This window comes from Bison bison, unplaced genomic scaffold, assembly GCF_000754665.1.
Source record: "Bison bison bison isolate TAMUID 2011002044 unplaced genomic scaffold, Bison_UMD1.0 scf7180017864245, whole genome shotgun sequence".
Lineage (NCBI taxonomy): Eukaryota > Metazoa > Chordata > Mammalia > Artiodactyla > Bovidae > Bison > Bison bison.
The window spans coordinates 1,041,515-1,058,711 of record NW_011494817.1 but is presented as its reverse complement, the minus strand read 5'-3'; the positions used below and the strand labels follow the sequence as shown (position 1 = coordinate 1,058,711).

The 17,197-nt window shown below is 44.2% G+C and overlaps 1 protein-coding gene across 1 annotated transcript in view; it reads left to right on the top strand.

Annotated features, from left to right (window-relative positions):
* The first annotated feature begins 9,758 nt into the window (after positions 1-9,758).
* Positions 9,759-17,197, top strand: part of RAB38 (RAB38, member RAS oncogene family) — a 124,547-nt gene continuing 117,108 nt past the window's right edge. The window contains exons 1-2 of the mRNA XM_010847210.1: positions 9,759-9,797; positions 16,492-17,175. Of these exons, the coding sequence (XP_010845512.1) occupies positions 9,759-9,797; positions 16,492-17,175 (723 nt within the window). The remainder of the gene's footprint in view (positions 9,798-16,491; positions 17,176-17,197) is intronic.

Here is a 17,197-nt window from a genome sequence, read left to right as displayed (position 1 = left end):
TCTTCTGCAGAGGAGATTTGTTTGTTCTCCTTATCTAACTAGCAGAGCTTCCCAGGTGGCACCAGTGATAAACGATCCTCCTGCCAGTGCAGGGGACGCAAGAGACGTGGGTTCAATTCTTGGGTCAGGAAGATCACCGGGGGAGGAAATGGCAACCCATTCTAGCCTTCTTGCCTGGAAGATTCTATGGACAGAGGCGTCTGGTGGGCTCCAGTTCATGGGGCTGCAAAGAGATGGACATGACTGACTACACACACACAGTTGGGTTCCAAATTTAAAAGTTGAAATGTAGTCCATGGTATCGTGCAAGTAACTAAATTTAAATGAGTATCAGATGAAGTTTTCTCCTGTCACACACAACAGAGCTTATTTGTGCTCCTAAGAATAGAGTGCTCAGTCACTCATTCGTGTCTGACTCTCTGCCACTCCCTGGACTATGACCCGCTAGGCTCCTCTGTGTGATTTTCCAGGCAAGAATACTGGAGTGAGTTGGCATTTCCTGCTCCTGGAGATTTTCCCGACCCAGGGATCAAACCTGCGTCTCTTCTCTCCTGCCCTGGCAGGTGGATTCTTTACCACTAGTGCCACCTAGGAAGGCCTGTAGATAATGACAGCTAGGTTACAATTTAGGCTTAGCCCTTTTGGATTTGATTTTGAGAAATGTCTTGATTTCAGAAACATTAAAATGTGGAGAAGGAATAAGGTCTTAGCATCAAGACACTGTGGTATTTATTGTTTTTAGCCAAATATAGAATGGAATCATGAGGTAGGGACAGCTGTATAGATGGGAGATTTCTACCTATGCAGCAAAAAACATCTTTCCCCTAGTATAGGGTTCTGATAGGCAACACTTTCTATTTATTCATTCCCTATATCTATATCTCATTGATAATCTAAATTCTTCATAGTGAATTGAAAGCAGCTTGATAAAAACCTTAGAATATATTGTGACAGCACAATTTACCAATTTATTGTTAATATAATTTTTGTACTTTGATTACTTAAAGATTGAGAAATTGAAACAAGGAAGTCTTAAAATCAAGTAACTTAAAGTCCTCCCCAAATAGCCATACCTCCAATTCTCAAGATAAAGCAGCTAAGATTTCAAGAATAATTTTCCACATTCAAGGCAAAGTCAGGACTGAAATCCACATTTCCTGTCTCTCCTAATCTCCAGTTCCACACTTCCTGTGTCCTCCTAGCACAATGCATCTTATTCCTTGACCTACAATAGATGACTAAAAATCTGCAGTAAACAGCTCAGCCTGTTATGGAGAGCAAACATGTATATTGTTGATCAAGGTCGGCTTATCATCCGCAGGGTGATATACAAGACGTTCAGCGTGCCCCTAGGCCCATTAACCCCTGCCCCAATCCTTCCTGGCTTGTCTCTGAACCCATTCCCCTCTTAGAGCTTATTGGCTGGACCTACTTCTATGTAAACATGCACATTGGGAAATGGAATAAATTATCTAGTTTAATTAAAACAGCAGCATGATACGCATTATCAAGAGAAAATATTACTTTGACTTAAAAGTTTCCTTCTTGGAGCCCAGGAGAGACTGTTATGGAATGTTCAGCATTCTAAAGGCTGTGTTTGTTTTCAGTACATTTTAAGTGGAATATTTTTCACCCTTCTGAGTAGGGCATACAAAGGCTTTAATTAAACAATGTCACATGGGAACTCTTGCCCCCAAACCCTTTACTGGCCCTAATTAGCAGATGCAGCTGTAGACTCTATCAATATTAGATGGTCTGTTTATTGTGTCCATTTATATCACACTCATCAGGGAGCATGTGGAAGGCACCCCAGAAATATCAGCTTTAATTAAAACTGACTCAATTGGTGGAGAAAATATCCCACGCAAAAATGGGTCAGGTGAAAAAGGAAGATTTGAAAAAAAAGAGAAAGAAACAGTAACATTATACTGGGACTATTATTACCAAGTCTTCTTTAGGAAAAATGAAGGAGGATACTTGATGAACTGTGTCTCACCAACTGCTTGAGAGGAGCATAGGCATTTCAGGCCAGGTTGAATTACACGGACGTGGGGTCTCTCAGTCGGAATGTCTCCCTCCCCTGCCCAGGGTCCCCGAGTGACTGCCACGGCTCCAGCAGGTTTCTTTCTAAGTAGAGTGGTAAGGAGGAGTAGCACATTCATTTAGACACACTCACTGAATTCATCATTCAAGGAATTATATAAAACTACATGTGGAATCTCCTGGAAGATTGTTTTATGTATCTCAAATATAATATATAACAAAATTACTATTACTTATTTGATTTCTGCTGTGCACTTATATATCACTCCAATCCTAACAACTCAACACTGCTATTTTCCATTTTCTAGATAAAAAATCTGATGTTCAAAAATATTAAGTCCTTTCCAAATGTCATAGACTTAGTACACAGTAGAACCAAGACCTAAACATCTGTCTAATCCCAGAGCCCAGACAAGTTTCCCTACCTCTCCCGTGTTAGTCAAAAGAATTTAACATTTTGCCAACAGCTTGCTTACAGGGATTCATGAGCCGAAGACAAGCAAAGTTGCTTTGAAGACAAGCAAAGTTGAGTTTAAACTCTTTCCCATTTTCTTAACTTCTCTAAGCCTCAGTTTCTTCATTCATCAGATCAGGGTAAGAAACATTTCTTGAAACTTAGATGACAGGGGATAAGTTCTGTGAAAAGATTTTTAGCTTGTGGGAAATGCTTGACAAACACTATTTCATATCTTATTCTCACTTACATTCCACAGTGATCCTAGTTTGGAAGACGCTTTGACATGGAGAGTTCTTCCTATCTCTTTGGAGTGTCGCTGAGTTTGCTGACACAAAGCCCCTTTGAAGGATACGGTATGTTGTCATTCACCTTTCTGCTCTACAGAAATAATAAGCCTCCTTTATTTGTTCTATTTACAAGGAAAGAATTGCTGGCGACATGTCTCTTCAGGATAAATACTGTGAAATTTGAAAACACGATCAGCCAATAATGGGAAAAGAGTAAAGGTTTAGAGTCGGCTTCTCAAGCTTTTCCAGTGATGCCCCCTTAAAGGCATGGCAGAATGAACTTATATATCTATGTGGTTTGAATGTTCTAGTATAGATTTAAACACTCCTTTCCATCTTATTTAAAGAATATTATTTAATCTTTAAGATGTGCAGTTTTGTAACCCTTGGTATACATCTGTTTTATTTGAAAAAGAATTATTAAGTCTACTCCCCAACCTGTCAACTTTTCAAGTCATCCAGCCATGTCCATCATATTTATCTTATGTCTATGCTTCATAGAAACATCTCTAAGAAGTTTTGGGGGAAATCTGATATTCAGTCTAGGAAGTACAAATTTGGAAAATATTTCAGCCTAAGTAGAAATAGACCAAATAAGAATGTTTGCCTTCTAGGAACTGTTTCTGAAGTGATTGTCATGAGAATAAGCTCCTTTCTGACATTAGACCTAACATTCTGATGTTAGGTGGGATGGTCCCTGGGAGGCCAATGATTCCTGGATGGGGACAACAGAGAGGCAAGAGAAAAGTGATTCAGGTTCTATGCCAATGACATATTTTTCTATAAAGTTCATTGTTTATATATTAGAATATTAAACATAAAAAACCTCACCTAACTCACTCTTCAAGTGAAAGCACAATTTAATGAGAAATAATAAGCCATAGGCGGGGGTCTTCAGTTTTATAGCCTGTTCCATTTCCAGGCTAAAGTTTAAAGGTTGCTCCCCTGTCATGTTACTCAGGGCCCTAGATTCAGCTCTGAAGCCCTGAGCTCTCTAGTTTCCCCAGCTGCCGTGAGCATCCCCTGGTGAGGGCTTTTATTTAAGTCCCTCTCCAGAAACTTCCCTATAAGAGCACCACCTGGGCCAAAGTCAGGCCTGGCTCCCTTGCCACGATCCAGAATGCCCTTGAAGGACCATCTCAACTCCCCAGCTGCTGGGCAGACACTCCATAATTCCTGCCTCACAGTCAGCCTTCTTCTTACCCAGTCCAACTTCTCTCACCCCTTTTCAGGTGCCATTCCTACAGATTAAGTCTTTACCCCAGACTCTGTGTACTGAGGAACCCAGCCGAGGATAGCTTCTTACACTAGCAAGTTAACTGGCTTCAATTTGCCCTATGCAACGATTTCCCAGGTTTCATTAGACACCATCTCTGAATTTAAATGTGCAAATAAAGTAACAACTCTGTGAATCAGAAACATCATTGGTATGTGGATATGTAACTGTAGGCAGAAAAGTGATTGTTTCTAATTCAGTTTTAGTGAGTGAGTGAGTGAAAGTTGCTCAGTCGTGTCCGACTCTTTGCGACCCCATGGGTGGAATTGTCCAGGCCAGAATACTGGAGTGGGTAGCCTTTCCCTTCTCCAGGGGATCTTCCCAACCCAGGGATCGAACCTGGGTCTCCTGCATTGCAGGTAGATTCTTTACCAGCTTAGCCACAAGGGAAGCCCCGATAGCTCAGTTGTTTTAGTGAAAGCGTTATTTATTATGGTTCAGGCATGAAATTGTTTGAATGTACATATTTACATATGTACCACCATAGGGCGTAAGTATTATTCTACCTGTTTAGGAAATGAAGAACTGAAATCTACTCACTTGGTTAAAGTCATAGTGTTAGTAAATCAAGAGGTCACAATTTGAACTCAAATCTTCTTTCTCCACGGCTGGTAGTTTCCAGTCCATCTGTGATGCTTTGTGCTGTTTACACGTGTTTCCAGCTCTCTGCCTTCTGAACACAAAGAAGAATAGACTTTGCTACCCACCGAGTGTTAAGCATGGCCATGCAACTTGCTTTGGGTCCATGGAATGGAACCAGAAGAGATGTCTCCTTTCTGCCTTACTGCCCCTTCCTGCCACAGGGAGCAGTGACATTCCAGATGGTTGTGGCTCTGCCACCTTGTGCCCCTGTGTAAAAAAAACATGGAAAAGAGCTCCCAGCACAACTCAAGATGAGTGTGGATTGTAAGTGAAAAGGAATCTGCATTAAGTCACTGCTCTCCAGGGGTTGTGTGTGATCATGGCATAACCTTATGTGGGGCTTTCCAGGCGGCGCTAGTGGTAAAGAACCTGCCTGCCAATGCAGGAGACATAAGAGATGCAGGTTCATGTAAAGTTTAAAAATAGAATAACATTAAAAAAAAAAAAAAAAAAGAGATGCAGGTTCAATCCCTGGGTTGGGAAGATCCTCTGAAGGAGGGAATGGCAAGCCACTCCAGTATTCTTGCCTGGAGAATCCCATGGATAGAGGAGCCTGGCGGGCTACAGTCCAAGGGGTCATAAAGAGTCAGACACAACTGGATCGACTTAGCACACATGTATGCAACCTTACTTGATTAATTCATAAATTATGGCTAAAGAACAGATTAATTTTTAACTTAAGAAATATTAGTAGGAGGAATCCCCTGCTGATCTAATTGTTAAGACTTGGTACTTTCACTGCCAAGGGCCTAGGTTCGATCCCTGGTTGGGGAACTAAAAGGTCCCAAACTGTGCAGCATGCTCCCCATCCCCCCCAAAAAAACGTATTAGATTAGTAGGGAACTGCCATTTTTGCTAGAATTGAAATATCCTTTTAACACTAGAATTTACTTTATAATATAATATAATTGAAAGAGTTTGGGTCTTGCAACCATGTAGATGTATAATTTAATTTGAATCTCTGATCTAACCTATCAGATCAGATCAGATCAGTCGCTCAGTCGTGTCCGAGTCTTTTCGACCCCATGAATCGCAGCATGCCAGGCCTTCCTGTCCATCACCAACTCCCGGAGTTCACTGAGACTCACGTCCATTGAGTCAGTGATGCCATCCAGCCATCTCATCCTCTGTCTTCCCCTTCTCCTCCTACCCCCAATCCCTCCCAGCATCAGAGTCTTTTCCAGTGAGTCAACTCTTCGCATGAGGTGGCCAACTTGTTTAATAACCTTAAGTTTCAATTTCTCTTTTTCAGCCCCTGTTTACTCATCTATAAAATGAGGCTAGTAATATATTTTGTCACAGCATTGATGTAATGGTTTGATAAAATAAGGCTGGTAAAGCTTTTAGCAAATTGTCTGACACATAGATGGTATCAAATAAGTGTTTTACAGGAAGTATATCTTTTTATAACTCACTGCATCTGAAAGTCATTTTTACAAATATAGATTCCTGAGGCCCATACCAGACCTACTGAATTAGAATCTTAGGTTGTGATCTACATTTTCAACAAACTCCTCTAGCAATTCTTCCCTGAGATTGAAAATAACCGCACTAGACAAATGTTAAACATTGCTGACATATATATTATCTCAGAGAACCAGAAAAGCCTCCAATGAGAATCTTCAAATGATCTTAGAACCAACAGAAGTATCACTCACTGCACTGTAGATAAAATGAGCTTAACTGTATATAAATCAAAATGAGAGGATTTGGGGGAATACAATACACACTTCAAAGCCATGACATCTGAAAGAAAAATCTCTGTGAATTCTTTATGTCTTTAAGTATCACATGAATGGTATAGTCTGACTACAGTAATCTTTGCTGATGAGAATCAGGGTTTGGGGGGGCAGTCTGGGACTTAAAGACTGTCTGAAATCAGATGCCTATGAAATGAGAGTGACAACCGAGGAGATCAAGGCAAGGACAATTTTCTCAGAAGCCCCTGTGCGTACACGAAAATAACTGCTGAAACTTTCTGGTGGAATTCTAGGCTGGAAATTTTATTTCTGCTGCTTTTAATAATTCAGATGCCTTTGAAACCTGCTGTGCTTTATAGTTGTGGTGAGTAACTTTGGAAATGTGTGACCCTTCCAACCACCTAATCGCCAAGTCACTTTCTCTACTTCTCCTCTCGTCCTGAGTCTATGTTTATATATATGCATATTTACAGGGCAAAAAAAAAAAGAGAGAGAGAGAGAGAAGGTAGAAATAACCAAGGAAGAGGCTAATGAGTGTTAATGATGCCTTTGGGTTATCTTGTCCAAAACAGGTGAGTGAAGAGCACTTCTGACTTTGAGAGTGGGGCTGGAGTGGGAAACCCATAGCCAGTGGGATCTGGGAGAAAGGGTTAGAGGGAAAGCAGGGCTGGGCATTGTGAGCTGAGACCACTGTGTGAAGAAGCATTGGAGCTCGATTTAGCTTTGAGGTCCTGGAGTCCCCAGAGAGCTGCCCTCCAGGGCCCAGAGCTGGACAAGGACACTCCGCTACTGTTTGGGTCAGAATAGGTAGGGACTCCTCTACTCCTTCAAGGCATCACACAGCTGCAAGGAGCAAGCACAGCAGAGACAGGTCTACAATGATCACTTTTCCTGGCTCAAGACTATGAAGTCTGGTAGACACCATTTCAGATCTCTGTGAGCCCTGCCTCCCTCCCTGCTGCTCTGCAGGTGTTCTGTATCACACACGAGAAGAGAGAAAGGGACCCCTCCAGTCCTCCAAATAACTGGTATTGAATTTCTTATGACTTGGGGTAGGTGGGGAGGTCTTTCAGATCAGATCAGTTGCTCAGTCGTGTCCAACTCTTTGCGACCCCATGAATTGAAGCATGCCAGGCCTCCCTATACATCACCAACTCCCGGAGTTCACTCAGACTCACATCCATCAGGTCAGTGATGCCATCCAGCCATCTCAGCCTCTGTCGTCTCCTTTTCCTCCTGCCCCCAACCCCTCGCAGCATCAGAGTCTTTTCCAATGAGTCAACTCTTCGCATGAGGTGGCCAAAGTACTGGAGTTTCAGCTTTAGCATCATTCCTTCCAAAGAAATCCCAGGGCTGATCTCCTTCAGAATGGACTGGTTGGATCTCCTTGCAGTCCAAGGGACTCTCAAGAGTCTTCTCCAACACCACAGTTCAAAAGCATCAATTCTTCGGCGCTCAGCCTTCTTCACAGTCCAACTCTCACATCCATACATGACCATAGGAAAAACCATAGCCTTGACTAGACGAACCTTAGTTGGCAAAGTAATGTCTCTGCTTTTGAATATGCTATCTAGGTTGGTCATAACTTTCCTTCCAAGGAGTAAGTGTCTTTTAATTTCATGGCTGCAGTCACCATCTGCAGTGATTTTGGAGCCCAGAAAAATAAAGTCTGCCACTGTTCCCACTGTTTCCCCGTCTATTTCCCATGAAGTAGTGGGACCGGATGCCATGATCTTCGTTTTCTGAATGTTGAGCTTTAAGCCAACTTTTTCACTCTCCATTGTCACTTTCATCAAGAGGCTTTTTAGTTCCTCTTCACTTTCTGCCATGAGGGTGGTGTCATCTGCATATCTGAGGTTATTGATATGTCTTCCGGCAATCTTGATTCCAGTTTGTGTTTCTTCCAGTCCAATGTTTCTCACGATGTACTCTGCATATAAGTTAATTTAAATTTATTTATTAAATTTATTAATGTATTGTTCATTTAACAGGGTGACAATGCACAGCCTTGAGGAACCCCTTTTCCTATTTGGAACCAGTCTGTTGTTGGAGGTCTTTAGTGGATCTTAAATAAAACACACATTTAAATAAACACAATATTACTTGCCCTTTGAATACTGAAAAGTTTGGACGTGTGTACTAAACCCATCAACTTGCCTGAGTGATACTGGGGTCAGCTGGCAGACCCCAACGCTTTGATTTCTGCTGACACGGAAATGGAATGTTAATGGAAGGCGAGGCTGTAGCATGGTGATGTAGCATTGCGTGGGGGAGTAACTTGCTACAGTCATCATTTTACTCATCACTTTAGGTGAGATATGCTTGAGGCAGCTCTTCCTCAGTATTTGATTTTTCCAGTCTTTGTTTTGTTTTGTTTGTTTTTTACAGTTAGGTGCTGCATTTATATCTGCTGGTTTAAATTCTGTCGTATTTCACTTTTAGCCTTTTAGTGTAGCAAACCATGTTTTACTTTCAATTAGGTACTGCTAATGGAGTACCTGGTAAGGGCTTAGGGAATAATTCTGCAGCTAATTTTTGTACTCACCGCATAAGGATCATTCCTCATGTATAATGTGCCCCAAATGCAGCTTCACTTTCTGGATACCTTGATGCAGATAGAATAGCTTTTCATCATTAGGTGCAAAGAAACAAATCACAGAGAATGCAGAGAAATGGAAGTCAGCAGCAGATTTGCTCTTCCTTCCTTCCTTCCAGTGTCTTTTGGGGAACCAGATCCTAATCAACAGAGAAGAGTCTTGGGTGGCTTTTACCGATCTGAGTGAACTGGATTATCACTTAGAATGATGTCTAGTCATTATTGTGCTTCCCTGGGGGCTTAGTAGTAATGCATCCGCCTGCTAATGCAGGAGATGTGGGTTCCATTCCTGGGTCAGAAGGATCCCCTGGAGAAGGAAATGGCAACCCACTCCAGTATTATTACCTGGAAAAATCCCAGAGACAGAGAGGCCTGGTGGGCTATAGTCCTTGGGGTTGCAAATTCTGAGACATGCCTGAGCACGCACGCTTCTACTACCAGTTGGCATCAGCACGTGGGAGTTACGAGTTGTGCTTTATTCTTCCATGGCTTACCTCTGGCAGCAGACACCATTTGTTGCCCTATCCATCATCCTGCTCCTCTGGGCACTCCCCTTTGCTAGCACATGCCTACACAGTTCTACTGGAAACCCTTGTGATTCCCACTTGAAAGCACTCTCTAGGTTCCAGCCCCTAACGACCAGAAGTGCCATGGGCTGATGCACCAGGAAACAACGTCAGGCAAAGAGAGAGGGGAATGAAAGGATCCAGTCACCTCTCCCGTGCCCCTGGGAACGGGGGGTGAGTAACCTTGTGCCATGCCCTCCACTGTCTCCCTGAGTTCCCACTGGGATTGGGTGAGTCCCAGCTGCTCTCAACATTGATCTGCTTATTATTGTAAACCTTACTGGCTTTCTTCCAATTCCTGTCTCCTGCCCCCACTTTGCTATTGGGGTTTCCCAGGACCACCTCCCAAATATATTATTTGCCCACAAGTATTTGTCTCAGACTACTTCAGGGAGTATCCAACCACAGACAACTCCTTGGGATAGAAAAGGGAGGTAATGAACACTTCTGGAGTGACTAACATGGAAACTATTAATAAAACTAAAGAATATTTATTTATTTATTTATTTTTTTCCTAAAGAATATTTAATGTGGCCACACAGTGACGTTGGGTTGTCCCATCAAAGGCGGCTGTCACCTAGGCTCTAAGGTCTCCCTCATTAGAGAAAACTTACTGCCTTGGTACATTTCCCCCAATCTAAGACCTTGGTGATCTTACCAGCAAAAAGAGCAGATTCATCTCTCGGGCAGGGTCATAACTAGTACGTTCATAGAAGGGATGGATAAAACTTAAATACCAACTCATGAATTTACCGTTAGAAATAAAGGCCACAGGGACTGGAATACTCAACCACCAAGTGACCACTGCATACTGTTGCCAGAGGCCGACCCACATGAGATTCCAAATAAGCAGCAGAGGTTGCATGGAAGGCATGGGATCAGGACAAAGGGAGCCGGAGGCACCCAAGGTCTAAAAGCATTAGACTCAGACACCCTGATATCACATCTGCAAGTAAGGGCGACAGTGCCTGGGAAAACAAGAATCTTAAACTCCTTGGCAGGAAACCCCTCCAACCTTTCCACACTGGGGATCTCCTTATGTGTAGGACATGGGGTTGTTGTGAGTTGTTCAGTTGCTAACTCGTGTCTGACTCTTCGCAATCTCATGAACTGCAGCACGCCAGGCTTCCCTGTCCTTCACTCAATCTCATGTCCATTGAGTCCATGATGCCATCCAACCATCTCATCCTCTGCCACCCTCTTTTCCTCTTGCCCTTAATCTTTCCCAGCATCACGGTCTTTTCCAAAGAGGAGATTATTGGCTAAATGCAAAACTCCTATGAAAAATATTTACAAGTGGAATGCCTCTAAGATACTCAACACCTCCTTCTGAGCTTCACATTCTTCCTTTAAATGTTAATAAATTCAATCAGACAGGAACAGTTCTGCTGGACTGTAAATTATTCAGACTTGTTCAGTGATTTTGCATATGTCAGCCCCAATTTTAATTTCCAAGGGGCAAATTCATTTCCATACTGTTTGGTTTTGAGAGGACTAACAAACTACACCACCTCCCCGCTTGCCAATACCACCTGCCATATCGAGGCTGTGATTTCATTTGTTCTCACAACCAATCTTTGAAGTCAGTATTAATCATCCTTATTTAATTCACAAGCAAGCAGATGTTCAGGTCAAGTTACTTGGCCCAATGATGGAACTGGAATTCGAGCCCAGGTTTGTTTTCTAGCTCCTGCTTTTTCTGCATACTACCCAAAGGTCATGGTATTGAGCTTTTATTTAAAAGTTGACTTAAGAAAAGCTTTCAGTGCTAGAGCAAAGTCTGACAGCTCCTAAGGGTCCATCTGGGTTTCCGTGGTGGCTCAATGATAAACAATCTGCCTGCAATGCAGAAGATGAGGGTTTGATCCCTGGGTTGGGAAGATGCCCTGGAGAAGGAAATGGCAACCCAGTATTCTTGCCTGGGAAATCCCATGGATAGAGGAGCCTGATGGGCTACAGTCCATGGGATTGCAAGAGTCTCGGACATGACTTAGCAATTAAACAACAACAAGGGGCCATCTAGCTCTAAGAGTGTATGATTCTTTACTGCACCTGGCTTTGTTAGACCTCAGGATTGAGACTTTTTTCTAAATAATTCTAAAACAGTTATTGTTCCTGGTTATTCAGGGATGATAAACTGTGACTGAGTTTTCTTTTTAAGTGCCTCAGTTATTCAGTCCACTGACCTTGGGATCATGTTATTCGTCCACGTTACTCATCGTGTTTCCTTCTTAACCCACGTTTGCATCTGACATCGATGCAGTGTTTCAAGAGGAATGAGAGTAACTTTCTAAAGACTTTAAAAGATCTAATTACTCATATTGACCCTGCCCAGAAGCAACCACAAACAATGCTGTAATTAACTGAGTTTGGCTATAAACGGGAGATATATGGGTGACTTTTATTACACAAGAAAAAAAGCAAGCTCAGTAAACTGATGGATAATTTACTTAGCATTCTGAAATGTGTGCAACGCTGCTATATCTGCCTTTTTCTACTTACTTGCTTCCTCTCTCTCTCCCATTTTTCCTTATTTAAAAAAAATTATTTTTCTATTGTGAAATTAAACAGACTATCATCAAAGAACATTTTGGAAGTGATAGAAATATGGAAAGTAAAAAATATCCATTTTTACTATTTAGAAATGACTACAGTTAACCATGTAATGTATCTTTCCCTTTTGGCTGTGTGTGTTCCTATGTAATATATTTTTGGTTTGTTTGTTTTAAAGAATATCAGTGTATGCTATGTTTAAAATGGATAACCAACAAGGACCTACTGTATAGCACAGGGAACTCTGCTCATTGTTATTTGGCAGCCTGGATGGGAGGGGAGTTTGGGGGAGAATGGATACGTGTATATGTACGCTGCTGCTGCTGCTGCTGCTAAGTCGCTTCAGTCGTGTCCAACTCTGTGCGACCCCATAGACGGCAGCCCACCAGGCTCCCCCGTCCCTGGGATTCTCCAGGCAAGAACACTGGAGTGGGTTGCCATTTCCTTCTCCAATGCATGAAAGTGAAAAGTGAAAATGAAGTCGCCTAGTCGTGTCCGACTCCTAGCGACCCCATGGACTGCAGCCCACCAGGCTCCTCCGTCCATGGATTTTCCAGGCAAGAGAACTGGAGTGGGGTGCCATTGCCTTCGGCTGAGTCCTTTTGCTGTTCACCTGAAACTATCACAACATTGTTTGTTAACCTACAAAATAGAAGGTTTTTATTTTTTTTCCTTAAGAAGAATATCCATGTAGATGTTGTCATCTGCATCAGCCTCTTTGACCTGAAGGATCTTTGCCTTGATGTACCTCTGTGTTTGTTCCGAAACTACCTGGGATTTGACAGATATGTTTTGCAGCTGTTCTTAAAAAGACATGCAGTGATCACAGAACTGCCTGCACAAGTAAGGCCTGGAGGTGTCTGCAAGTTACTTTTGCTGACTACCATGCTAGGATCTCCCCTCAAGGTGGTTTTTGTATTTTGTTAGGCACAATCCATGCTGTGTGCAAAGAAGCCTGGAAGACTGTGCATGCCCCAGCTGCCCCAGGCTGCCCCTGAAAATCTCTGCCCCTTTGCTTGAGCCCTGCCTCCTACACCTTTAAAATTCCCTTTCTCCCCTCCCTTTGGGAACAAGGTGTTTTCAGAGCAGAGCTCTCCCTTCTCCAATCCTAGTTCAATGATGACATTTCTGCTCTGCCATATGGAGCCCGGTTTTGTTTGATTGGTATTTACGACTTCCAGCAAAGGACCCATTGAGGGGTCACATCCCTTTGCTCTTGTTGTTCTGTCGCCAAGTCATGTCTGACTCTTTGCAACCACATGGACTGCAGCACGCCAGGCTTCCCTGTCTATCACCAGCTCCTGGAGTTTGCTCAAACTCATGTCCCTTGAGTCGGTAATCCCATCCAACCATCTCATCCTCTGTCGCCCCTTTCTCCTCCTGACCTCAGTCTTTCCCAGCATCAGAGTCTTCCAGTGGGTCAGCACTTCGCATCAGGTGGTCAAAGTATTGGAGCTTCAGCTTCAGCATCAATCCTTCCAATGAATCTTCAGGGTTGATTTCTTTTAGGATGAACTAGTTTCATCTTGCTAGCCAAGGGACTCTTACGTATCCCTTGGGGATCAATAATAATGCCCTCTGGGGGAGTCACGAGTGGCCATTGGGAGCCCAGTGGGAGGCCGCTGCAATCTTCAGGCCAGGACTCATCACCAGCGTGACCCCTGTCTGTCCTCTGTCCCATCTCCACTGTCCAGCACCCCCTAGGAGCAGCCTGATGCCTCTGGCCACTGGAGCAAGGCTGAGAGGACAGTGGGAGGACCGAGCTCTAGACAGTGGTGTTCCCCTGCCTCTCGCTGGGTTTCTATTCACATCTCCCCTTTGAGTTAAGGTCAGAAATCTGAGACTTGGTCTCAGATCAGACCCAGCAGATTTCTCTCCAGTGACAGTAAGAGTTGCTAAGAAAAAAACAAGAAAGTAGGGACTTCAGTCCTTCCCCCAGCCCCCAGGTCTCAGGAAAGGGACTCTTCTCCAGGCTGAAGGGCATGGTATCTTACTATAATGGAAACCTGAGCAGTTCTCTGGCCTATTAAAAAGCTTTGTGCTGCTCCTTTTTTGGGCTTGCAAACTGTGTGCCAGGTATCGCTGCATCAAGGATTTCCTGTTTATCATCCCCTTGAAGCTTTTAGCAATCCTGTGACAAACTCGAGTTGACTCTGGCCTGCCAGACCCTGCGGAGGTCTCCATCTGGAGTTCAGGCCTTGGCTGAGCTCTCCAGCTTCAAGGCTTGCACTTCTAAGACCCCCGGCCCTTTGATTTTCTGGTGATGCAGAGTCCTCTGTGGTCCCTGGAAAATAAGCTGTCTCATATATGGGTCTCTTTTCCTGGAGTCACTCTCTCCTTCCTATCTCTGTGCTCAATTCCTACCCAGCCTTCAAAACTCAGCCCAAACTCAGGTCCTGTGTACCTGGGGTGCGTGCTCAGTCCCTCAGTCGTGTCCAGCTCTTTACAGCTCCATGGACTGAACCCCGCCAGGCTCCCCTGTCCAAGGAATTTTCCGGGCAAGAATACAGAAGAGGCAAGAATACCCGTCCTCCTCCACGGGTATCTTCCTGACCCAGGGATTGAACCCGTGTCTCCTGCATCAGCATGGGGATTTTGACCACTGAGCCACCCTACGGTCTCAATTTGCTTTCACTGGCAGTCTGTGTTTTGACCGCAGTTTTCAGCTGAGTCACACCTAGGTGACTTGAGATGGTAATTCTGTTCTCTTTGGGTGGGCGAATATATTTTTAACTCTGGGAAGGTATGTAACAATAATTACAGTACAGACTGTGGCAACACATTTTGTGATGTTGTTTCGTATACATTCTAGAAATGCACTGTTCAAAAGGGTGACCATTAGCCATAAGTGGCTATTTAAATATAAATTAATTAAATAAAAATTCCATTTCTCAGTTGTTCTAGTCATATTTCAAAGGCTCCACAGCCACATGTGGCAACCTTCCTGGACACCACATGTATTAAACATTACTATCATGAAAGTTCTCTTGGATGACACTGTTTTCTGGTTCTCCAGAGGGTGAGCTGAACCCTCATCTCATAGACAAGCTAAAGGAGTATCTCTCAAAATCAGGTCCAAAAGGACAAAGTGGGGAAAAAATATTCACCACTTATTACTAAGGGTTAAGCTCCCTAATATATAAAGAGCTTTCAAAAATAAAGTCTTACCTGGTGGCGCTAGAGGTAAAGAACCTGCCTGCCAGTGCAGGAGATGTGAGAGACGCAGGTTCTGTCCCTGGAGGAGGAAATGGTAACCCACTCCAGTATTCTTGCCTAGAGAACCCCATGGACAGAGGGCTACAGTCCATAGGGTCGCAAAGAGTCAGAGATGACTCAAGTGACTTAGCATGCAACATGAAATTAAAAAGGAAAAGACCAACTATCCAATAGAAACATAGACAAAGGATATGGACAGACAGGACAGAAACTGACACGGCCTTTACATATATGAAAGGACATTCGAATTCACCCAAAGAAAGAGAAAGTCAGCTGAAACTTCCCTGCGGTGCCATTTTCCACAGATCAAAAAAAAAAAAAAAAAAAATCCAACATTTGAAAACAAGGCTGTAAGAATGCTTTTGTGCACTCGTGCTCAGTCGTCCAGTTGTGTCCAATTCTTTGCGACCTCATGGACTGTAGCTTGCCAGACAGACCCCATGGAATTTTCCAGGCAGGAATACAGGAGAGGGTTGCCATGGCCTCCTCCAGGGTATCTTCCCGACCCAGGGATCAAACCTGCATTTCCTCCATGTCCTGCACTGGTAGGTGGATTCTTTACCACTGAGCTACCTGGGAAGCCCAAGAATGCTCTTGGACATGGCCTAATAGAAACGTTTCTCAAAATGACAAGTGCATATTCTGTGTGACTCAGAAATTACCTCTAAGAATTCATCTTACAGATTTAACTGCACATATGTGAAATGAGAGAGGCACATTGTGGCCTTGTTCGGAAACAACTCCCCACCCATCACCATTAATAAAGAACTGCTAAACCTAAGTTGGTGACATATATGTGTAGCTATTTAAAAGTATGCTGCACAGTTCTCTCTATATTGAAGCAGAAAGATTCCACTAGATAAGTGAAAAAAGCAAATTCAGAACAGTTTGCATACAATGCCACCTTTTCTGTAAAAAAGGAAAAACAAGGAGAGTAGAGCCCAAAAGGTTCTGAATGAGCTTGTCCATGCGTGAAGAAAGCTCTTAAGAACTGCACTTAACTTGGTGCCGGAAGCAGAAGTAAGAGCGAAGCTTTCGCCAGACACCAACTTGGACTGTTTAATTTTTGAACTGGGCGATTCTGTATCATCTCTTATGATTACTAAGTTGATCTTTAATAAAAACCTGATTCTGCTTTGGTGACTGGGCCACCAGATCAGTGACGATGCCCATCAAGGAAGGAAGGCGCTTACCCTCTGCAGAGTTCCAGTCCAGCAGAGGCCCTGCCCCTCCACGCTGTGGACAAGCTCCGCCCAGGGTTCCCACGCATCCTGCATCCTCCGGTCTGCTCACACAGAGCTGGATCCAGAGGCCCTGGAGTCCTGCCCTTCTCGGCTCGCAGAAGGCCTAAGACCAGAGAGGAATGTGTCCATCTGCACCCCTTCTCACGCCGCGCCTGGCAGCCCTCAGAGGGCGGCCCCACGGAGGCCCAGACTCACCTTCCCATGCGGTGCCTGCGGTCCGTGGCAGGCGGCTACGGCACAGGAGATGGGCGCTGTCTCCTGTTCCTCATCAGGGACGTTCTTTGATGGGGAAGTTGTTGAGAGCAGACGGGGTCCAGCGGGGCCCCAGGCGCTCCTTCCATCCGGCGAGGAGCCCTCACTCTTAGGATGTCCCGCGCCTACGAGTCTTGGTGGATTCACCGTGCTTCTGGAAGCAGCCTTCTTTCTCGACAGACGCCTAGTTGATGGTGGCAGTAGGACCCACTGTCAGCTCGCAGGAGGGGCACAGGAGAGGGCACGGCCTGTCCCTGAGGAGCCCCCATCCCCACATCCCGGGCCGGGCTCTGCGTCCCTCCGCGTCCGCCCTCCTCGCCGGCTACCACCTCCTGTGTTTCCAGTTAGGGCAGGACCGGCCCGGC